Source organism: Chelonia mydas, chromosome 1 (genome assembly GCF_015237465.2).
Source record: "Chelonia mydas isolate rCheMyd1 chromosome 1, rCheMyd1.pri.v2, whole genome shotgun sequence".
Lineage (NCBI taxonomy): Eukaryota > Metazoa > Chordata > Testudines > Cheloniidae > Chelonia > Chelonia mydas.
The window spans coordinates 249,132,469-249,156,501 of NC_057849.1; the positions used below are offsets into that span (position 1 = coordinate 249,132,469).

General features: G+C 44.8%; 1 protein-coding gene across 6 annotated transcripts in view; it reads left to right on the plus strand.

The window, feature by feature from the left end:
• The window catches only part of STAB2 (stabilin 2), a 139,942-nt gene that overhangs the window by 79,118 nt on the left and 36,791 nt on the right, over positions 1-24,033 (plus strand). For all 6 annotated transcript variants that reach the window (XM_043541910.1, XM_037879700.2, XM_037879695.2 and 3 more), the window contains 8 exons: positions 1,301-1,357; positions 2,881-2,976; positions 3,772-3,967; positions 5,774-5,869; positions 7,619-7,664; positions 20,077-20,153; positions 21,727-21,852; positions 23,409-23,482. In XM_043541910.1, the coding sequence (XP_043397845.1) occupies positions 1,301-1,357; positions 2,881-2,976; positions 3,772-3,967; positions 5,774-5,869; positions 7,619-7,664; positions 20,077-20,153; positions 21,727-21,852; positions 23,409-23,482 (768 nt within the window). The remainder of the gene's footprint in view (positions 1-1,300; positions 1,358-2,880; positions 2,977-3,771; positions 3,968-5,773; positions 5,870-7,618; positions 7,665-20,076; positions 20,154-21,726; positions 21,853-23,408; positions 23,483-24,033) is intronic.

Here is a 24,033-nt window from a genome sequence, read left to right on the forward strand (position 1 = left end):
TTGTAGCTGGCACTGCAAGGTATTTACATGTCAGATGACCTAAAGATTCATATGTCCCTTCATGCTTCAACCACCATTCCAGGGGACATGCGTCCATGCTGGTGATGGGTTCTGCTCAATAACAGTCCAAAGCTGTGAGGATCGATGCACGTTCATTTTCATTATCTGAGTCAAATGCCACCAGCAGAAGGTTGATTTTCTTGTTTAGTGGTTTGCGTTCTGTAGTTTCCGCATAGGAGTGTTCCTCTTTTAAGATTTCTGAAAGCATGCTCCATACCTCCTCCCTCTCAGATTTTGGAAGGCATTTCAGATTCTTAAACCTTGGGTCGAGTGCTGTAGCTATTTTTAGAAATCTCACATTGGTACCTTCTTTGTGTTTTGTCAGATCTGCAGTGAAAGCGTTCTTAAAACAAACAACATGTGCTGAGTCATCATCCGAGACTGCTATAACATGAAATATATGGCACAATGCGGGTAAAACAGAGCAGGGGACATACAATTCTCCCCCAAGGAGTTCAGTCACAAATTTAATTAATGCATTAGTTTTTTAACGAGCATCATCAGCATGGAACTATGTCCTCTGGAATGGTGGCCGAAGCATGAAGGGGCATATGAATGTTTAGCATATCTGGCACGTAAATACCTTGCAATGCCGGCTACAAAAGTGTCATGCAAATGCCTGTTCTCACTTTCTGGTGACCTTGTAAATAAGAAGTGGGCAGCATTATCTCCCGTAAATGTAAACAAACTTGTTTGTCTTAGTGATTGGCTGAACAAGATGTAGGACTGAGTGGACTTGTAGGCTCTGAAGTTTTACATTATTTTGTTTTTGAGTGCAGTTACGTAACAACAAAAATCTACATTTGCGAGTTGCACTTCAAGACAAAGAGATTGCACTACAGTACTTGTTTGAAGTGAATTGAAAAATACTATTTCTTTTATCATTTTTCCAGTGCAAATATTTGTAATAAAATATATTACACACTTTGATTTCAATTACAACACAGAATACTACATGAAAATGTAAAAAAAATCCAAAATATTTAATAAATATCATTTAACAGTGCGATTAAAACTGCAATTAATCCCGATTAATTTTTTTAATTGCGATTAATTTTTTGAGTTAACCACGTGAGTTAACTGCGATTAATCGACAGCCCTAATGCTTAGTTTTCCAAAGTGATGATCTTTCACTGTTTTATATCTCCTGATTCCCCCAAGGGCTGGGAATAGAAACATAGGTTGAAGCTATCTGCAGTAGTATAAACCTTTAACTGTGTACCCCTCTGTGTTTGCCAAGGAAAAGTGCAATCTGTGTTCATATCGATCACGCTGCCCTCCTGGAACTAAAGAATTTGTAAGTATTCTATAATTAACCTTAAGTGCACATCGTTTGTATCGTCAGCTCTAAATACAGAGAGAGATTTAATGGGCCAAGTTTATCCCATGTGGAAACCCATTAATTTCAATGGAGTTACCTCAGTGAATTTGGTCTATTACATTTATATAAATTATTCAGACTCAACAGCCCTTGAGTCCAGCTGAGCCATTCTTGCCTCAGCTCCCCAGGAGGGTGGGAACAAGGTAATTTAAAGACATCTTTATGCTCCCCCAATCCCCGAGCCAGTTCAGGCCCTGGCATACATTAGAGCATTCTCAAGACTGCTCTAAACAGTGCCAGCTACAAAGCAAAGTGCTCTGGCAAGGGTCCCTCCCAGTCCCTACATTGGGTGGGAAACTGGGAATAGAAGAGAGCTCACTATACTGCCTCTGTGCCAGCTGGGGAATCGTCTATGCAAAAGAAAGCCTTATTGGGCAGCTTTGGGGCCCATTTGTGTCATGAGAGTGGAGCAAAGGGGCACATGATCTGGCGTTAGGTGAGGGATTAATGTTATAGTGTGTTTTGAACATTTAATGAGAATTCTTTTTCTTTTCCAACTCCCAGATATCTGTTTCATAGACATTTCATTTTCTGGCCAGTGAGGGTAGGTCAGTGGCAAGATAATATCCTCAGGAAGCCAAATAGTCACTAGGAGTTATATCGTCCTTGGATTTTATTTATGGGCAGACTCCTCTTTAGGATTAAGTTAAAACTGGGTTGATTTAAGGAATCTAGATTAAGTATGAGAAGATTTTGCTATATACCTTTTCTTATTATTAATTATTATTATTACTATTATTATTATTAAAGGGCAAATAATTATGTCAGTAATGTGATTACAAAAGTCTACATAATTACTGTAAACTTCCCTCCACTTTATTCAGATAATTGGTTAGCAAAGCCCTACTAAAATAGTGATGGACAAACCTCAAGAATTTTGGCACTTCGGTTCTAAAAAATACCCAGATGACTGGATGTTTATCTGAATTTGGGACTACAAAATTAGGCTGGCTGTCTTATGAGAACAGGCTTTCCCAAGATTTATAGCATATCCTGCTTCTGTTCAGGCTGAGAATAATGTAAAAACAGCCATTTTCACAGTATTTTGACACACCCTTTTTCAGAAACAACTAGGAAGTGCAGAAAAGTACCAGAAAAGAAAAATAAAGAACTGAAGAAATCATATTTTTCAAATTTCTAAAAAGCTTCAGTTCAAATTTTGGACAAAGGTGACTAGTTTTAAATTGAAGTGGTTTGCTCAGTGGCACTTGGCTAAGTTAACTGTAAATTATTTAGCTGATTATCTGTTTGCCTACTTTATTTTTGCATCGGAGAATATTTTCTTAGCATATGCTATGAACATATTTACCAACGGGGGCTGACTATTTACGGATGTACAGAGTATATTGTTTACACAAAGTTGACACCGTTTTTAAATGTCTAAAAATAGTTGTGTGATATCAAACACTGAAGCAGTTGTCTTGCCAACTTTTGTACAGCTAGGAGAGAAGAAATATTGCATCTATACTGAAAACTTTATGGGAAGGACATCCATTCACATTGGATGCCAGCCAAAGTGTATTAAAACTATCATTGTAAGTATTATTATTCATTATTGTTATTTATTATGTGTTTTGTGGTGGCCCTTAGGAGCGCCACTCATGGTCCAGGACCCCATTGTGCCAAATGCTGTACAAACACACTACAAAAAGGCAGTCCCAGGTTTAATGACTTTCTGAGTAGGCCTCTTTATCAGAATAGCTTCCAGTTACGGTGAGTGATCAGAAGGATCAGATTAATAGGGCAGGTTGAAAAATTTTCACTGAAAGTTTTCTGTCAAAAAATGCTGTTTAGATTAAAACAAAATTTTTCACAAAAATAATAGAGATTTTAATTTAAAAATTGGAAAAACCAGTTTTGAAAATGGCAAGCCATCCAATTGTGACATTTTTCAGAACAGAAAGTAGTTCAACAGTGGGGGGGCTGTGCACGGATAGGGAAGGGGAGCAGAGGTTAGAGAACAGTAACTCTTTGAAACTTCTTGCAATAGCAATCCCTACACTCTCTGCACTGTGGGGAGCACAGGAACTAGCTGGGCTTGCTCCCCACTAGGGAGCAAGAGTCTGAAAAAGAAGCAGTCAGAGGTGGAGCCATGGCCCAGCCTTCTCCACATCAAGCCATAGAGCAGATCTGATTCACTGCTCGGGGAAGTCATCTGCTCTATGGCTCACCTGCCCATGCATAAGAACCAGCCCCAGGAGAGATTGTGTTTCTCTAGTGAGATCTTTGGCACTTCTGCTGGAGCAGTGTGGCTCTGCACCATCCCCTACACAGGAAAGTGGCTTTAAAGTCTCCGTTCTAGCCTTTGTTATGTTGTTTCTCCATTTCAGACCAGAGAATGCTGTGCTGGTTTCTTTGGTCAACAGTGCCAGCCCTGTCCAGGGAAAAGTGGAAATGCCTGCTTTGGAAATGGCATCTGCTTGGATGGTGTTAATGGCACAGGCGTGTGTGAATGTGAAGAGGGGTTTAATGGAACCGCCTGTGAGAAATGTATTGAAGGCAAATATGGTCGCAACTGTAATCAAGGTAATTAATGCCTCCAGACTATGCAGATATCTTCTCAAATCTTGACAGGTGGAAAGTTGACCAGCCAAAAATCTCTGAAATGAGTTCAGAATTCAGTGGCCGTATGATTCAGCTCTCTCAACCCCCTGCCTCTGATATCCTCTCAATGCTCTAGGCCTTAATTATCTTCCCACTTACACTGGTGTAAATCAGGAATAATTCCACTGAAGTCACTGGAGCTACACCTGTGTAAAAGTGGTGTAAGAGGGAGGGAAATCAGCCTTTCTTTACATGCAGACACATTATATAAAATGTAGTGAGAAAGAGAGAGGGGATATTTGCAGGCTTTTGGGGAAGACTATATCCAGTATTGCCAACAGCAAGTGTTCAAAAAGTGAGACACAGACAAAAAAAATCATGACTGGCTCTAGAAAATTGAGGGGGGTGTTTGTTTGTTTGTTCTTGAGCCCTTACGTTACACACAAGTCATATTTCTGAGTTTTTCTCTGCAACCATGGGGGTTGGAAACGTACTTATTTTTAAATGAAAGCTGAGATTCTCTCAAGATTACGTTATTAACAGGACCTGGGGCTTTATGATAAACACCAAATACCGTGAGATTGAAATAAAGTTGCAAAGAATTCACAACACTGTAGGCCATATAGTTTCGTTTAAAATTAAGAAGTCTGAGCTTAAGCCTTCCACCCAAGGAGGGGACAATCTCTTTCCCTCTGACCCATCTAGGTTCACCCCTTTATCCACAAAGCACTCTTGTCATTACTGTATTTCCACTACTAGCATCCTTAGGCCACGTGCTCACATTACAGTGGACCCGTCTCATGCATGATACCACAGCAGCTTCTTCTCTGACCCTACTGATGGTGTTTTCCCTCTGCTCTGCTTTTCACAGCACTTTTCTGCTCATTGACTCCACCTGCTGAGCCTGCATATCACTGCCTTGGTCTAGCAGCTAATGGCAAGACAGGATGTGTGTGTAATCTTCCCCTTAGTGCTCTTTTCACCTCTCATCTTGGTCATTTCCAGTTAAAAAGTCGTAACTGGAAACATTAACTTGACAGTGATAAAATTATGCTTTTAGATTTATTGTCTGCTAAATGGCAAACAGACAAGCCGTGCACATTTCTCTAAATAGATTACTACTCACTAAGAGGGATTTTCAAAGGCAGGAAAGAGGAGTTAAGGCATGGGCTAGCTGCTCAAATACATGCCAAGGGTCCTAGGCAGGCTTGTACAGCCCATGTTGCTGCCCATGCTGCCGTGGCTTCACTGCTATATCTACCTGTGTGCTGCAGTCACACATCTGATTGCAGTGAAGACATACCCTTAGAGGAACCTCTCTGGGTAGGAGGGAAGAGTTTACAAGTAAGTTTATGGCAAAGGCATGTGAGTTCTGCACTGAGGGAATGGGCTAAAATCAATGTAGAATCCATGCAAATCATTTTAAATCCATACCTGATCAAAGAAAATAGTGACTGTATATATGTAACATTCTACCAGTCCTGGGAGGTGGGAACCAGTCGAATGCTTGCATGTGTTGGTAGGACAGGATGGCCATAAATGAAGGAAAATATCCAGACCATTATCCATTGAGTCATGTATATCCTTCTGTGTATGAAAATATTGTAGGCATCTCTACTAAATGTCTATATACTAGAGATATACAACTGAGTAAAGTACATTAGAAAACAGAGTGTGTAGGGAGAGTGCCTACGGGCAACCCATCTACTGTCTCAGTTGTTGCTCTGCTGTGCACACTCTATGTTACACTGCATATTTTAAGTGGTTTACTTACATCTGTGCATTTAGAATGTGCTTGTGTCCATGGGAAATGCAGCAGTGGGATTGAGGGCGATGGCTCCTGTGAGTGTGACGTTGGCTGGAGAGGTGTAAAATGTGAAAGCGGTAAGTGTGCCTTCTCCTTTCTCTGATGAAGTTAGTTTGTGTTCTGAAATGCAGAGCAGCGGCAAGGAATACATCCCAATGCACTGCGTACTTAAGGTTCTCTCCCACAATACTAGGTAACAAGCAGCCTCCCAAGGCTACAGAAAGGCAATGAGACCCTCAGCCTGACCGTGAAAGAAATGTCTTTGGAAAGCTTTCAGACCTGTGCGAAGGGATTAGCCATCAATCGTACTGGAGAATCATGCAACCCAATTTACAAGCTTCGCACTTAAATATATCCCTTTGCTTGCCTAACCGATTTCATCCAGGATCTTTTCAAAACGAAATTCCCATTTGCTGTAAATTTGTACTATTTCCAGAGCAGAGTTGCTCTTCAGAGCCGTTCTCCTTCAACTCCTACAATAAATTGGCTTCAGCTATATAATATTACATATTGCTTTAGAATTATTTACTTGCAAGTAAATAAGAGTTATTTTTAATTAGTTGGTGGGGAAATAAGACCAGGGCCTAGAAGAGAAAGCTGACTATGCTGGAATTTTCAGAAGGGACCCAAAGTAGTTAGGCATCCAACTCCCCTAGAATTTCAATTGGATTTGAATAACTAATTCCCTTGGGCTCCTTTGTAAACCCCAGCCTGCATGCTTAACTGTGACCTCACATGCAACACAAATCATTGCATGGAAACCAAAATGGTAGATGCTATATAAAATTCACATGTTAGATAAAACAGAGTATCTTCAGTAGCAAGGCACTGGACAAGACTTACAAAGGAAACACAATAAATAATCATATATTCAACAAAATAACAGGCACAGAAGGGACAAAAGCCAGTGCCCAGAAGCTCCTGATGCAGATGCAATACTCAGCTAAGGACAGACATCAATATACTAATAGTGAAATACCCTGTGCAGCAGCCAACTCAGGTCTCACTAACACCTTGTTTTGGGGGCTTAAATGGGCTTTGAGTGGTGCATAGCCCTTGTGCGGTCTCTCTGCACAGAGGTGAATCCTACCCCAAGATAGTTAGAGGGGGAGAAAAGAGAGATTTTTGGGTGAGATTTAAAATGGGAAAATGAAATGAGGTACAATGAGTTGGGATAATGAAGCCAATAGCTGTATTTCACAGTTAGGCTTGACAAAATAGAAGAATTAAAAGAACAAATACGGCTCCCTTCCCCATCTTAGATTAGCAGTGGAACTGCCTGAGGGAGGATGGGCCAAGTCGGCAGAACTGTGTAAAGATAAATCAGTGATGACTTTTGTAACATCAGTATGTAAATGTACTGTAACCCATAATTTACACTGCTTTGATGCCTTTGTGCACCTTTCAGTCGTATTTCTGATAGCCTCACTTTTACTGCTTATGTAACAATTATGGTAACAGTTTGTCTTTAATTTTTTTTTAAACAAGTAAAATGACAGGGATGAAATGCAACCTTAGTCAGGTGCATCATTTTCATCCCACGTACCTCCCAAAATAGGATGTCAGTGGTGCATAGCATACACATTGTGGTGACATATGCACAGGGAAGACTTTCACCCTTACTCACATTGGGCAGTCCCTTACTCCAAGCATTCCCACAGACTTCTTTGGGCAATAAGGCATTATTGAGTGTAAGGATGATAGAAGCTGACCTTGCATAAGGAAAATGAAGGGGAAGAGTTTGAAACCACAGAAAGGGGTAAAGAAATGTATAGCTTTAGAATGTTGACTTGCAAGGGTATAAATGTTCTTTTTGTCTCTTCCAGAAATCAAAGATGATGCCTGTAACAGCACGTGCCACACCAGCGCTAAGTATGTATGAAATCCGGCCACTTTGAGAGTCATGCGCGTAGTATAAAGTGACTATGTTCCATATTTCCCCATCGTCTACACAGATTGTGAATAGTCTCCTATTTTGTCTTGTTCAATAATTAGTTGTCCCAAGTTTAGATCACTTCCTAGGCTTCCCATTTTTGGCACAGGTTTGCAGCACTTTGGAAAGATAATATAGTAGTGACAGGCCAACCTTAAAAGTTCACTACCCACACATTAATAGAGTAAAGACATTTTCAAAGGAGCAGTCTCGACCAAAACCTAAGCAGTTAAGCCCAGATTTTTTAGAAGTACTTACACATTGCTTGGCTCAGTGTTGCAAGATTTAAGTCATTAGACAGCTACATCCTGTTTTCAGACATGATCTAGGCACTTGGGGGCTAGATTCACAAGTGAACTTAGCACTGAGTGTCACCACGCCTAACTTTTAAGCAGCTAGAAAATCACTGGGATTCACAGAGCCTGCATTGGGTGCTTGTCTCCCTATCCAACAAATGTGGAGAGACAGCTCTCTAAAAATGGGATTCACAAAAGTCACCATCCTAAATGGCTCCCTGCCTAAGCTAGCCAATGGGAGATGCCATGGGGTGTATGCTAAGCCTTGCCCCACTCAGTGCCTAAATCCAGGCTGGAGAGGTACATCTCCCTCTGCTTGAGGTCCTCAGCTGCAAACCCTCTCTTAACATTAGGTACCTTCGCTGGAGGCTCACCTCCCTCATAACTTTTAACCCAGTGCTTAGGGTACTCACCTGGAATGTGTACGATCCACCCCTTCCCCCCACTTTTGATAGGGAGAAAAGATCTGAACAGGGCTCTGCCACCTCTCAGGTGAGTGCCCTAACCATTGGGCTAAGGGATATTTTGAGGTAGCGCTCCTGCAGTCTCTCCTGTTGAGGCTGTGGATTAAGTCATTGATGCTGGGAGACTGGATCCTGGGATTCCCAGTGGACCACCAGGCTACAGATTCATTCCCACACTCTCTCTCAGAGAGCCCGCCTCAGAATAGTCCATAGCTCAGTGACCAGGGGACTCAACTGAGCACTGGTAGATCCCTGTTCAAATCCATTCTCCCCACTAAGGGGGACTTGAACCAGGGGTCTCCTACATCCCAGCTGAGTACCCTAACCACTGGGCTAAAAGTTACAAAGGATCACTGCCTCTTCCTCACACCGCCCCACTGTTTTCTGTGAGCTTGCCTGCATGGCCTGATCAGGTATGCAGTCTCTAAACATGCCTATAGGATTGGGCCCCACAGGTGAGTTAGGCAGAGGAGCACCTGTCTTGCCCTAGTTCATGAAGAACACAGGGGCTTAGGTGTCCAAAAACCCAGCAAAGGGCTGCAGAGACATAGGTACCTAGGGAACTTTTACTTCAGTGTAGGCACTGAACAAGTTTCAGTGCCTACAGGGTTAGGTGGCAGCTGAGTGAGGGTTTTGTGAACCCCAGTGGGTCCTGATTCTGGGATTTAGGCACCTAAACTGGCAGTTAGGCACCCAAGTCCCTTTGTGACTCTAGCCGTTGGGAGTGTAAATCTTATGAAAGTCAATGGGGCTTGGGCTACTGAGTGCCTAAGCCACTTTTGAAAATGGGACTTAGCTGTCTAAGGCTTTGTCTACACTGGCAAGTGAAAGACAAAGCACTTGTCATTCAGAGGTGTTAAAAAACACACACATGCACCTCCCCCCCCCGAAAGACAAAAGTTCTGCCGACGACAGGCGCCAGTGTGAACAGCACTTGGTCAGCAGGAGCGCTCTCCTGCCGACAACGCTAACGCCGCTCATTAGGAGTGGACATTTTTAGTCGGCACTGCCAACAAACAGCAGCTACACTGCGCACCTTTTAGCAGCCCTATGGTAGCGGCTCCGCCATGTCGCTAAAAGCTGCGTAGTGTAGGCATAGCCCTTATCACTTAAGTCTTGCAAGGACCTTGAGTGGAGCAATACCTAAATTCCTTTAGAAATCTGGGCTTTACTGTAAGGAATCCAGCCTGCCAGGATACACCCAGGGAGATGCTGGCTAAGTTATCTTACACTTTCAGAGAGTAATGAAGATATTTTAGAAGTTCACCTCTTATGTGCTGACTGCTTATTATAAGACGATCAGGAAAACAGGAACAGAGAGCCCCAAACACCTACAATGATCTGATTTTCTTCTTTGCTGGCAACTCCATTTAAATATTTATCCCATCTGCTATTTATAGCTCTACTGTTTAATAAGACTTCGGGGCAAAGTTATACTAAAATCTGGATAGCAGAGTTTGACTCTAGTAGTCTATACTTCCTCCATGCATAGGTGCTGACTCTGTGGGTGCTCCAGGGCTGGAGCAGCCACATAAAAAAGTTAGTGGATGCTCAGCACCCACCGGCAGCCCCACTGATCAGCTCCTCTCCCTCCCCCCAAGTGCCTTCTGCCCATCAAAGGCCCCGCCAATCAGTTCTTCCCCCTCCCTCCCAGCGCCTACCCTCCCACCAGCGATCAGCTGTATGCAGGAGGCGCTGGGGGGAGGAGGAGGAGTGGAGGCGGGGAGCACTTGGGGGAGGTGGTGGAACAGGGCAGGAAGGGTTGGGGGCGGGAAGAGGCGGGGTGGGGGCAGGAAGAGGGTGGGAGGGGGCCGTGGGAGAAGGGGTGGCATGGGGGCAGGGCCTGGGGCAGATCAGGGATTGAGCACCCCTGGGGAAAGGGGAAGCTGGTGCCTGTGCCTCCATGTGTTGAATCTGAACTGATGTACTGAATTTCCATGCATGTTAGAGGAGCACAATACCAGAGTGATGATCCGGCCTGTGATTACAAGAGCAGAATTCCATCGACCCTTGTGTAAGCCTTCTGCCAGGTGGAGTTGGCTGCAACAGGATCTGCATTCAATACATAGGGGTGCCCCTTAACAATCCAAAACAGAACCAGCTCAAGCCCCAACCCAGTAATCTGGGAAAATCCCTGGGCACCTCTAAGAAGCAATATTTCCCCAGTCGCAAATGCTGAGTCTGTGTATGACAAAAGAAATCTTTTATTAAAAGGGAGAGGGAACCTAGCATTAATCTAGGAAAACACCACAACCACAATTCAAAAGCACAGAACCATAAGCAAACACCCATCCCTTCGCATCAGTTTCCCACCCTGCATTCAATATGAAAGTGAATTGTAACCCCAAACCAGCCAAAATTGATCACTTTGGCAAAGCAGATCCGTCTGCTGAACACCTAGGCAGAGCAGATGGGTCTATGCAACTACAGTCTGCTCCTGAAGTCTTTTCCCCCAGTGCATCGCTAGCGGTCGGGGAGAGCTCATTCAGACCCTGCTTATACATGCTAGTTCATCACAGTTTTATCTTACACATACAGGACTACGTTTTCAAAAGTAGACTTTAATTAGAGGCAATGAAATGTTTGGTTATCCAGTTTGGGGCCTCAACATTTCTAGTGTCCCAGACAAGGGCACTTATGCACAAAAATCGGGTGTACAGACATGCAACTGCTAGATATGCATATAGACAGTAAGTGTGTCTGCACAGAGCAGACGTTCTCAATGCCTAAAGTTAGAGGTTAGGATGAAGTTCCTTTAAAGTCTTGGCATTTTTCAGTTTAATTGATAGCATTACTATCCTTTTTCAAGGTTGCCTGTTCATTTGTTTTTGGGAGCATTACAGTCAAAGATACCGTGCATCATAGTATCTGTCCTTCTCCTTCCCTCTCTCTCGCCCGCCCCCCACCCAATGATTCCATTTTCCCATCCTTCTTACCCTCATTCCTCTATAGTTCCCACCAGCTCTACCTACTCCTCTTCCCCTTTCCACCCTGATCTCTCTCCTCTTCCCACTAGCCCAAATCCAGATCCCACATCCACACCCTCCTCCTCCTGCTGCTCCTCATTTCTGGTGACGTTTGCTCCAGCCCTGGTCCTCCCACCATCTCCACCCTCTCCATTTCCATACCAATCCTTGCCACCACCTCTGTCCATCGATAGCCATCATTCCTAACCTCCCACCCATGCCCCTCCCGCTCCTTCTCTTGCTGTCTCGGGAATGCCCACTCCATCTCTCAAAAAAAACATCACAGCCAATCACAACTTCTGTATCTCTCGCTCCCTGCAGTTCCTGGCTCTGGCAGATGAGGGGGTCCAGGGCTCTGACACTGCCTCTGCAGCTGCCTTCTTCTTATGGAGGCCTCTCTTTCACTCATACTTCCTGCCCTGGGTCAGACAGTGGTGGGGGTGTTAGGCTTCCCCTCTCCCATTCCTGCCCCTGCTAATCCCTTCTTCCTTCCCCTTATCACTCTTTCTCCTCCTTTGAACAGCACTGCACCCAACTCTGCTCTCCTCTCTTCCTCCATGGTGCTGTCATCTATTGGCCACCCAACTCCTTCCTATCAGCCCTCCCCCCGCCCCCATCCCTCGGCAGTTCTATGACTTCCAGTCCAGCAGGACTGGTGATTTCTCATCTGCTATCAGCCATCTTCTCCCTGCCCTCTCTTTTCTTTCTGCCATTGACAGGGCTGTTGATTCTCTCCATTCCTCTCTTCCACCCTTGACTTCTTTGCCTCTCTCCCATTGCAAGATCGCCCTGTCAGCTCCTAGTCCTGGATTATCCCCAACATCCACTTCCTCGGCTTCTCTTCTCACATTGCAGAGCATATGTGCTGGAAATTCTGTAACTGAGCTGACTTCTTCCTCTACAAATCCATTCTCTCCTCCTTCAGTTCTGCCATCTTCCTTGATAAACAACTTTACTTTCCAGCTTAATTGAATCCCATGCCCACAACTCCAGCCACCTTTTTGCCAACTTTGATTCACTCCTCAAACCCTCCTCTCCTCCTGTCTCCACTTCTCTCTCTGCACAGGATCTCCCCAGTTTCTTCCAGGAGAAGATTGATAAAATACAATATGATCTTCCCCATCCCCTTGGCTAGCCTTCCCTTCTTATAACTTTCTCTCCTCCTCCCCTGTCACAGATACACCTGCCCCAGTGACCCTCTCCTATCCCATCTCCTGATCTCCCTTGTGCCTACTCTCATCCCCTACTTTACTGTTCTGGCTCTCCTCTGGCTCTTTCCCATTACAGTACACACATGCTGTAGTCTATCCCATTTTAAAAAACAACAATAACAACCTTACTGTTGACCCCACGTGCCTCTCCCACTACTGCCTCATCACCCATCTCCCTGTCATTTCTAAGTTCATTGAACATGCTGTTTACAATCGCTGTCTGGCGTTCCCGTCCAATTCATCCTAGACCCTCTCCAATCCAGCTTCCACCCTTTGCATTCCACTTCAACCATTCTCACCAAAGTATCTAATGACCACATCTTACCCAAAGCTCAAAACAAGTACTCCATCCTCATCCTCCTTGACTTCTCAGCTACCTTTAACACCATCAACCATGCTCTTTCTCTTGAAAGCTTGTCCTCCATTGGTTTCCATGACTGTTCTCTCCTAGTTCTCCTCCTACCTCTCTAATTGTTCCTTCAGTTTGTCCTTCAGAGGATCCTTCTCATTACTCCTCCAGCTTTCTGTGGTGCTTCCACAGGGCCCTATCCTTGCTCCCCTTTTCTTGTCCTACTACACTTATCTTTGGGTAATCTCATCCATAAACACAAATTCAACTACCATCTCTGTGCTGATGACTCACAGGTCTTTCTGTTTACTCCAGCTCAGTCTCCTGTCCAAACTAAAATTCCAGCCTGTTTCTCTGGCCTTTCCTTGTGGCTGTCTAGCCATCAGCTCAAGTTAAACATGTTGCCTCACTCATATCCATTCAGAATGTTGCTGCAAAGATCATTTTGCTAGCCCGTCACTTTGACCATGTCACCCCTCTCGTTGAATTCTTCCCCGGGCTTCCCCTTCTGTGTTGCATCAAACAATGTATTCACTATCAAGGCCCTTCACAGTCTACCCCTACTCTACCTATCTCTCATTTGCTTTCAAGATAGAATCATAGAGTTTAAAGCTAGCAGGAACCACCAGATCATCCCAGCTGATCTCCTGTACATCACAGGCCACCAACACCACCCAGACACTAAACCCAACAACTGAAATCAAACCAAAGAGAACAGCAGAGATCAAGGTGCACCAGTGCCTGAGCCCCCACAATGGCATGGAAATGATTAAGTGAGATGTACCCAGATAATCCTGGCAAGTGACCAGCACCCACATGCTGAAAAGGAAGGCAAAAGAAAACCCAAGGACACTGTCAATCTGACCTGGTGGGAAAATTCCTTCCTGACCACACATATGGTGATCAATTAGACCCTGAGCATATCAGCAAGAACCAGCCAGCCAAGCACCTGAGAGAAACAATGCTCCATCCACCTCACAGAACTGGCCCGCATAGGGTTGCCAACTTTCCAATTTTTTAAAAACTGGACACGACAAGCCCCCCCAACCCATCACTCGCTCCCCTCTCCCCTGGGACTCACCTGCCATCTGCAGAGTCAGGCCGGGAGGAGCTGACATGGAGCCTGCCTGCTTGCCCAGTTGGGGCAAAACAGAGCGGGCGGGGGGTCAATCCCCAGAGCAAGGGGCCAGGGGCAATCGGGGCACAGCAGGGCAGGGGTCATCCCCGGAGTGAGGAGCCAGAGAGAGTTGGGGCCTGGGCCACCTGGCTGAAAAAGCGGTTTCCCACACCCTGCTCCGCCGAAGCTGATCATCCGTTCCTAAGCTTCTCTCCAGTCCATCAGCTGAGCTTCTCCAGTAATAGCTGCTCTTCCCACACTCCCGACAGTGGAGGCCACTCATTGCGATAACTGGAGTTTTGGTATCCAGTAAGCAGTACTGACCGGACACTGCACAGGTCCCCTTTTGACCAGACTTTCCGTTCAAAAACCTGACACCTGGCAACCCTAAGCCCCCCCGTCCAATGTCCCATCTCCAGCCATGGCCCCCTTCAGAGGAAGGAGTCAAAAAACCCACCAAGAATACACGGCAGGGGGAATCCCCTTCTGACCCCTGTAGGTGGCTGGCTGAAACCCTGAAGCATGAGCTATAGGGTCTGTCTGCACTGCAATTAAACACTCACAGCTGGCCTGTGTCAGCTGACTTAGGGTCTTGGGCTGCAGGGCTGTAAAATTGTGGTGTAGACATTCAGGTGTAGACATTCCAAACTCTGGGCCACTCTCCCATCGTGGGGTCCCAGAGCTCATGTTCCAGCCCGAGCTGGAACATCTGCACCACAATTTGACAGCCCCATAGCCGAAGTCTCACAAGCCCAAGTCAGCTGGCTTGGGCCAGCTGCAAATGTTTTATTGCAGTGTAGACATACCTTTAGGAACATAAAATATAACCAGAAGTGAGCCCCAGAGCTGTTGAGCCCTCTTTCTATCATCACAAACAACCCTGTCATACAACTGCACTCAATTGCATTGTTGACTCCCCGCTTCAATTGGCCAATTGTGCAAGCCTCCATCACCCACCTGTGAACAACCTTTGTGCTTTCTTCCAGGCTGCCCCTCACACTCAGGAGAAGCTCCCCCAAAATATCTGCAAAATTCATTCTTTATCTTCCTTCAAAACCCTTCTTAAATCTCTCCTTTTTGTGCTGCCTACAAAAAACAATGGTTAGACCACAGCTGTGCTGAGACTACTGCCTATCATGCTGACCAGTACTGTCTCACTGTTTCTTTGTACTCCCCTGTATCCGTCTGTTGCTTCTTGTCTAATATTTAGATTGCAAGCTCCTTGGGGAAAGGCTGTTCTCTTGTTCTGCATTTGTACAGCGCCTAGCACAATGGGGTCCGAGGCACCATGGTATTACAAAAAATAATCATCATAAAGATACAAAAAGAAAAGGAGTACTTGTGGCACCTTAGAGACTAACCAATTTATTTGAGCATAAGCTTTCGTGAGCTACAGCTCACTTCATCGCATGCATACTGTGGAAACTGCAGAAGACATTATATACACAGAGACCATGAAACAATACCTCCTCCCACCCCACTCTCCTGCTGGTAATAGCTTATCTAAAGTGACCACTCTCCTTACAATGTGTATGATAATCAAGTTGGGCCATTTCCAGCACAAATCCAGGTTTTCTCACCCCCCCACCCACCCACACACAAACCCACTCTCCTGCTGGTAATAGCTTATCTAAAGTGACCACTCTCCTTACAATGTGTATGATAATCAAGGTGGGCCATTTCCAGCACAAATCCAGGGTTTAACAAGAACGTCTGGGGGAGGTGGTAGGAAAAAACAAGGGGAAATAGGTTACCTTGCATAATGACTTAGCCACTCCCAGTCTCTATTCAAGCCTAAGTTAATTGTATCCAATTTGCAAATGAATTCCAATTCAACAGTTTCTCGCTGGAGTCTGGATTTTAAGTTTTTTTGTTGTAATATAGCAACTTTCATGTCTGTAATCACGTGACCAGAGAGATTGAAGTGTTCTCCGACTGGTTTATGAATTTTATAATTCTTGACATCTGATTTGTGTCCATTTATTCTTTTACGTAGAGACTGTCCAGTTTGACCAACGTACATGGCAGAGGGGCATTGCTGGCACATGATAGCATATATCACGTTGGTGGATGTGCAGGTGAACGAGCCTCTGATAGTGTGGCTGATGTTATTAGGCCCTGTGATGGTGTCCCCTGAATAGATATGGGGGCACAGTTGGCAACGGGCTTTGTTGCAAGGATAGGTTCCTGGGTTAGTGGTTCTGTTGTGTGGTATGTGGTTGCCGGTGAGTATTTGCTTCAGGCTGGGGGGCTGTCTGCAGGCAAGGACTGGCCTGTCTCCCAAGATTTGTGAGAGTGTTGGGTCATCCTTCAGGATAGGTTGTAGATCCTTAATAATGCGTTGGAGGGGTTTTAGTTGGGGGCTGAAGGTGACGGCTAGTGGCGTTCTGTTATTTTCTTTGTTAGGCCTGTCCTGTAGTAGGTGACTTCTGGGAACTCTTCTGGCTCTATCAATCTGTTTCTTCACTTCCGCAGGTGGGTATTATAGCTGTAAGAATGCTTGATAGAGATCTTGTAGGTTTTTGTCTCTGTCTGAGGGGTTGGAGCAAATGCAGTTGTATCGCAGTGCTTGGCTGTAGACGATGGATCGTGTGGTGTGGTCAGGGTGAAAGCTGGAGGCATGTAGGTAGGAATAGCAGTCAGTAGGTTTCCGGTATAGGGTGGTGTTTATGTGACCATCGTTTATTAGCACTGTAGTGTCCAGGAAGTGGATCTCTTGTGTGGACTGGACCAGGCTGAGGTTGATGGTGGGATGGAAATTGTTGAAATCATGGTGGAATTCCTCAAGGGCTTCTTTTCCGTGGGTCCAGATGATGAAGATGTCATCAATATAGCGCAAGTAGAGTAGGGGCATTAGGGGATGAGAGCTGAGGAAGCGTTGTTCTAAGTCAGCCATAAAAATGTTGGCATACTGTGGGGCCATGCGGGTACCCATAGCAGTGCCGCTGATCTGAAGGTATACATTTTTCCCAAATGTAAAATAGTTATGGGTAAGGACAAAGTCACAAAGTTCAGCCACCAGGTTAGCCGTGACATTATCGCGGATAGTGTTCTTGACGGCTTGTAGTCCATCTTTGTGTGGAATGTTGGTGTAGAGGGCTTCTACATCCATAGTGGCCAGGATGGTGTTATCAGGAAGATCACCGATGGATTGTAGTTTCCTCAGGAAGTCAGTGGTGTCTCGAAGGTAGCTGGGAGTGCTGGTAGCATAGGGCCTGAGGAGGGAGTCTACATAGCCAGACAATCCTGCTGTCAGGGTGCCAATGCCTGAGATGATGGGGCGCCCAGGATTTCCAGGTTTATGGATCTTGGGTAGTAGATAGAATATCCCAGGTCAAGGTTCCAGGGGTGTGTCTGTGAGGATTTGATCTTGTGCTTTTTCAAGGAGTTTCTTGAGCAAATGCTGTAGTTTCTTTTGGTAACTCTCAGTGGGATCAGAGGGTAATGGCTTGTAGAAAGTGGTGTTGGAGAGCTGCCGAGCAGCCTCTTGTTCATATTCCGACCTATTCATGATGACAACAGCACCTCCTTTGTCAGCCTTTTTGATTATGATGTCAGAGTTGTTTCTGAGGCTGTGGATGGCATTGTGTTCCGCACGGCTGAGGTTATGGGGCAAGTGATGCTGCTTTTCCACAATTTCAGCCCGTGCACGTCGGAGGAAGCACTCTATGTAGAAGTCCAGTCTGCTGTTTCGACCTTCAGGAGGAGTCCACCTAGAATCCTTCTTTTTGTAGTGTTGGTAGGGAGGTCTCTGTGGATTAGTATGTTGTTCAGAGGTATGTTGGAAATATTCCTTGAATCGGAGACGTCGAAAATAGGATTCTAGGTCACCACAGAACTGTATCATGTTTGTGGGGGCGGAGGGGCAGAAGGAGAGGCCCCGAGATAGGACAACTGCTTCTGCTGGGCTGAGAGTATAGTTGGATAGGTTAACAATATTGCTGGGTGGGTTGAGGGAACCATTGCTGTGGCCCCTTGTGGCATGTAGTAGTTTAGAAAGTTTAGTGTCCTTTTTCTTTTGTAGAGAAGCAAAATGTGTGTTGTAAATGGCTTGTCTAGTTTTAGTAAAGTCCAGCCACGAGGAAGTTTGTGTGAAAGGTTGGTTTTTTATGAGAGTATCTATTTTTGAGAGCTCATTCTTTATCTTTCCCTGTTTGCTGTAGAGGATGTTGATCAGGTGATTCCGCAGTTTCTTTGAGAGCGTGTGGCACAAGCTATCAGCATAGTCTGTGTGGTATGTAGATTCTAATGGATTTTTTACCTTCAGTCCTTTTGGCACGATGTCCATCTGTTTGCATTTGGAAAGGAAGATGATGTCTGTCTGTATCTGTACAAGTTTTTTCATACAGTTGATAGATTTCCACTCCATACGGCTAAATGCATTGCCTTGCATAATGACAGGTTTCAGAGTAGCAGCCGTGTTAGTCTGTATTCGCAAAAAGAAAACTTCCATTCCCTGGACACTACAGTGCTAATAAACGATGGTCACATAAACACCACCCTATACCGGAAACCTACTGACCGCTATTCCTACCTACATGCCTCCAGCTTTCACCCTGACCACACCACACGATCCATCGTCTACAGCCAAGCTCTGCGATACAACCGCATTTCCTCCAACCCCTCAGACAGAGACAAACACCTACAAGATCTCTATCAAGCATTCTTACAACTATAATACCCACTTGCGGAAGTGAAGAAACAGATTGATAGAGCCAGAAGAGTTCCCAGAAGTCACCTACTACAGGACAGGCCTAACAAAGAAAATAACAGAACGCCACTAGCCGTCACCTTCAGCCCCCAACTAAAACCCCTCCAACGCATTATTAAGGATCTACAACCTATCCTGAAGGATGACCCAACACTCTCACAAATCTTGGGAGACAGGCCAGTCCTTGCCTGCAGACAGCCCCCCAGCCTGAAGCAAATACTCACCGGCAACCACATACCACACAACAGAACCACTAACCCAGGAACCTATCCTTGCAACAAAGCCCGTTGCCAACTGTGCCCACATATCTATTCAGGGGACACCATCACAGGGCCTAATAACATCAGCCACACTATCAGAGGCTCGTTCACCTGCACATCCACCAACGTGATATATGCCATCATGTGCCAGCAATGCCCCTCTGCCATGTACATTGGTCAAACTGGACAGTCTCTACGTAAAAGAATAAATGGACACAAATCAGATGTCAAGAATTATAAAATTCATAAACCAGTCGGAGAACACTTCAATCTCTCTGGTCACGCGATTACAGACATGAAAGTTGCTATATTACAACAAAAAAACTTAAAATCCAGACTCCAGCGAGAAACTGTTGAATTGGAATTCATTTGCAAATTGGATACAATTAACTTAGGCTTGAATAGAGACTGGGAGTGGCTAAGTCATTATGCAAGGTAACCTATTTCCCCTTGTTTTTTCCTACCACCCCCCCCCAGACGTTCTTGTTAAACCCTGGATTTGTGCTGGAAATGGCCCACCTTGATTATCATACACATTGTAAGGAGAGTGGTCACTTTAGATAAGCTATTACCAGCAGGAGAGTGGGTTTGTGGGGGGGGGGGGTGAGAAAACCTGGATTTGTGCTGGAAATGGCCCAACTTGATTATCATACACATTGTAAGGAGAGTGATCACTTTAGATAAGCTATTACCAGCAGGAGAGTGGGGTGGGAGGAGGTATTTTTTCATGCTTTATGTGTATAAAAAGATCTTTTACACTTTCCACAGTATGCATGCGATGAAGTGAGCTGTAGCTCACGAAAGCTTATGCTCAAATAAATTGGTTAGTCTCTAAGGTGCCACAAGTCCTCCTTTTCTTTTTGCGAATACAGACTAACACAGCTGTTACTCTGAAACCTAATAAAGATACAGTAGAGCAGCGATGACAATACAGAGCACGCAACGATTTCTAATCTAACCCCCTTTCTCCGTTCTAGCTGCCTCCTCAAGTCTGGGGGCCCTGCATATTGCAAGTGTGCAGCTGGCTTTAAAGGGAATGGAACACACTGTACAGGCAAGTGGGCTTTGTTTTCTATCTGTTCAAAGAAGAGCTTGAAGCACTTGGTGTTCACTGTGAAACAGAAGAGCTGCGGAGAGATGCATGTTTCCCCACAGGAAGTGAAAGGAGGACTTGCTGCCAGTTTGTTCAAAATGAATGGACTGCAACAGGTGCAGATTCAAAAAAACAAAGGACTAGAAATCCCTTAGATACAGTATATTGTGTTAAGGGGAAAAAATGGGGAAGAGGGAACATATTGTGCACACCTGGAGCTGTGGGAGTTCTGGAGCAGGGAAACCTGGATTAGGTCTGTTCTTTTTTTCTGACCCAGTTTAATGAACATAGGCTGATTGGAGGTACAGTAGCACTTCTAGCTAGTCCGGTGGTTTTGTCCATTTTCTGAATTCTGAATTGATGTAAATTTGTGGTGATTAACTAAAACGGCTCTGTGGATAACCTAAGAAAGGGGCAATTGCCATTAATACCAGGTGTTCTTTTGAAAGCGTGGAAAATCCAGATTTATGAAACAGACTGTTTCCTTCTGTAGTGTGTGTAATTAATTCCTTAATCTTTATCTGATTAAAATAATGCCCTTTGGAACAATGGAGTATTTGTCTAACCATGTTGGATAGCACTGTCCTGACGCCAGATTCTAGCCCCTGCTTTGCAACACCCTAGCAGCACAAATCAGCCAGAAAACCAGTTTAATCTGTTACTGGGAAATTCCCCATATGTAGGGAGCATCTAGGGTGGCATAGAACCAGCCTAAGGTTCTATTCCACTTACTCTTGGGCCCTGGTGTAGGGACTTTCCTGAGAAAAAGGGGGTTATGGGCCAAATTGCCAGTCCACTGTGGTCTAGTTATTCTAGCTACTGGAACAGCTCATTGATGTCATGAGTAGCAGTGTGTAAATTAAAGCAGTTGTTACACTGCTCTAATTTGCACAGGGGACCAGATGATTCCCTACCCACCTTTGCACTACCCAGCACAGCTCAAAATCTGGGAGAACTGAGAAAAAGGCAAGAATTTCTATCTGAATAGCCAAAGTTCTGCAGAACCTAGAAGTATTGAGACCCTTATGTCCTCAAGCTCCAGCCAAGACACATTTAAGAGTCTAACAACTCCCAGGGCCAAAGTCCTTTAACACATCCAAGTGATGTGACTAGCACTCTCAGGCTCCCTTTCCTTTTCAGTGCCAGCGCAGGGTTTACATCCCATCACATGAGGTGTAAACTTTTCCAAACTAAGGAAAAGTTGGAAGGATCTGTATAATCCCATGAAGCACGTGGAGGGCCCTCTCTTCATTATTCATAGTTAGACTAGGCAGCATTGGACGATGGGAACTTATGGAGAACCAATCACAGCTGACTTCTTATTTTCCACATTAGAAATGCACTTTCCCCTTTTCCTATTGCAGTTTACAAGAAATACGTGTAAGATTCTAATTACATCTATGGACTCTTAAATCAGAGTTTGTCTAGGAAATATCACTAAATTCCTTTACCTTTGGAGAAATGACATAGATTAGTTAATCTGCCAATACAAAATTAAGCACAATTATTTTATTTTTTGTTTCCCATTATACAGTTATTGACGCATGCGAGACTAGCAATGGTGGCTGTTCTGTCAAAGCAGAGTGTAGAAGAACTACTCCAGGAAACAGAGTATGTGTTTGTACAGCTGGATACACTGGAGATGGAATAGTCTGCCTTGGTAAGTGATCACTAGATCAGGACACTTGTCATAAGACAGGGAAGTGGTACAGTGATGTCTCCACAATGTACGTACTGTGTATATCAATACTGCATGGTGTCCACTGTGTATGAGATGGATCCCCAAAGATATATTTCTCTACACACACACACACACACACACACACTCCCTTACCTTGGGACAAACTATAAGACACTTTAAAAGGAAATTCAAAATTCAAGTATCTCCAAAACAAAACAACTCCTATGAAATCATAACAGTGAATTGCCCTTTGGATCCAAGAGTCCTAACATTCAGGTCACTGCTTGAAAGGAGTACTTTTGGCACCTTAGAGACTAACAAATTTATTTGAGCATAAGCTTTCGTGAGCTACAGCTCACTTCATCGGATGCATTCCTATGAAGTGAGCTGTAGCTCATGAAAGCTTATGCTCAAATAAATTTGTTAGTCTCTAAGGTGCCACAAGTACTCCTTTTCTTTTTGCGAATACAGACTAACATGGCTGCTACTCTGAAACCTGCTTGAAAGGGCTGATGCAAAGCCCACTGAAGTCAAAGACTCCCACCGATTTCAGTGGACGCTTTGGATCAGGCCTTAGGCCTTATACCCATCCAAGGAAAAGGTAAAAGACTTGCGCCTGGTCTACACTAGGAAATTAGGTCACTATGACTACATCGCTCAGGGGTGTGAAAAATCCACACTCCTGAGAGATGTAGTTAAACCGACCTAACACCTGCTGTAGACAGCGCTATGTCAACAGGAGAATTCTCCTGTCAACATAGCTACCACCTGTCGGGGAGCTGGAGTCCTTCCCACGCTGACGGGAGAACCCTCCATCACCATAGGGAGTGTCTACACTGAAGCACTCCAGCTTTTTACGTGTAGACAAGCCTTTACTGTATTAAACTTCACTGTGAACCATTCTAAAAGCAATATTGTCTGCATGTTTACAGCTCTTGCTGAGAAAGATGAAAGATACTTACAAGGAGGGCATTAGGTAGCAATGAGAATCGGTCTAAATGAATCACATTTGTCCATAGGTACTGAGTTTCTAATGTGTGAGGGGGTGCTCCCCACAGCTCCACCTAGGCCCCACCCCCATTCCACTCCTTCCCCCACCCTGCTTCTTCCCACCCCGACCCCTCCTCTTCCCCGCCTCTTCCTGCCCTGCCTCTTCCCCACCCAGTTCTGTCTCCTCCCCCAAGTGCACTGTGCCCTCTCTTCTCCCCTCATCCTCCCCAGCGCCTCCTACATGCCGTGAAACAGCTGATCACGGCAGGCGGTAGGCACTGGACGGGGGAGGTGCTGATCGGCGGAGCCTGCCAGCGGGCAGGCAGCACTGGGGGGAGGGAGAGGCGTTGACAGTGGAGCTGCCGGTGGGTGCTCAGCACCCACCATTTTTTTCCTCTGGGTGCTCCAGCCCCGGAGCACCCACGGAGTCGGCACCTATGCATTTGTCACAAGCCTGCATTCCTACTACATGTTACTTTAGCTAATCAATGAAGTGAGAATTTGTAAATCACTGAGTTTTCTCCAATTGTTTTTGTTTTATAAAGAAATCAACCCTTGCTTAGAGAACAACGGTGGATGCGATAGAAATGCGGAATGCACTCAGACTGGACCCAATGAGGTAAGTTATGTGTCATCACAGTTAAAAAGGCCGAGTGTGGTCACTCCAAGCTAGGGCTGGCTGAAAAATTTCCAACTGAACTTTTTTTCTCTGTTCTTTTCTTCTTTTTGGACAGAAAATTGGGTTTTCAACTAAACAACATTTGTGGGAAGTGTTTGCCTTCCTCACCATTTTTCAATTTTTCCTTAGAAACCAAAAACCTGAAAAATGTTGGCCAAAACCATTTTTTTGTTTTGTTTTTTGACCCTATTTTTTCATTTTTTCAAAGTTTTCAGCTGAAAACTTTGGGGGGGGGGGCTGAACATGAAATTCTCTTAATTTCTGTCAAAATTTTCTGCAGAAAAATCCCCACTTTCCAACCAGCTCTGCTCCCAGTGTATAACAGATTCATGCATAAGCAGATAAAAACAAGTGCTGTGTTAACTCTGCAATCAATGTGCAATAAGTTTTACACCAGTAATTACCACTGCTTTCACATGACTAGAAGTTTAGCTATAACTGAAGTACTTATTACTACCCTTCTACTTTCATACTTTACTGTTATCACTATG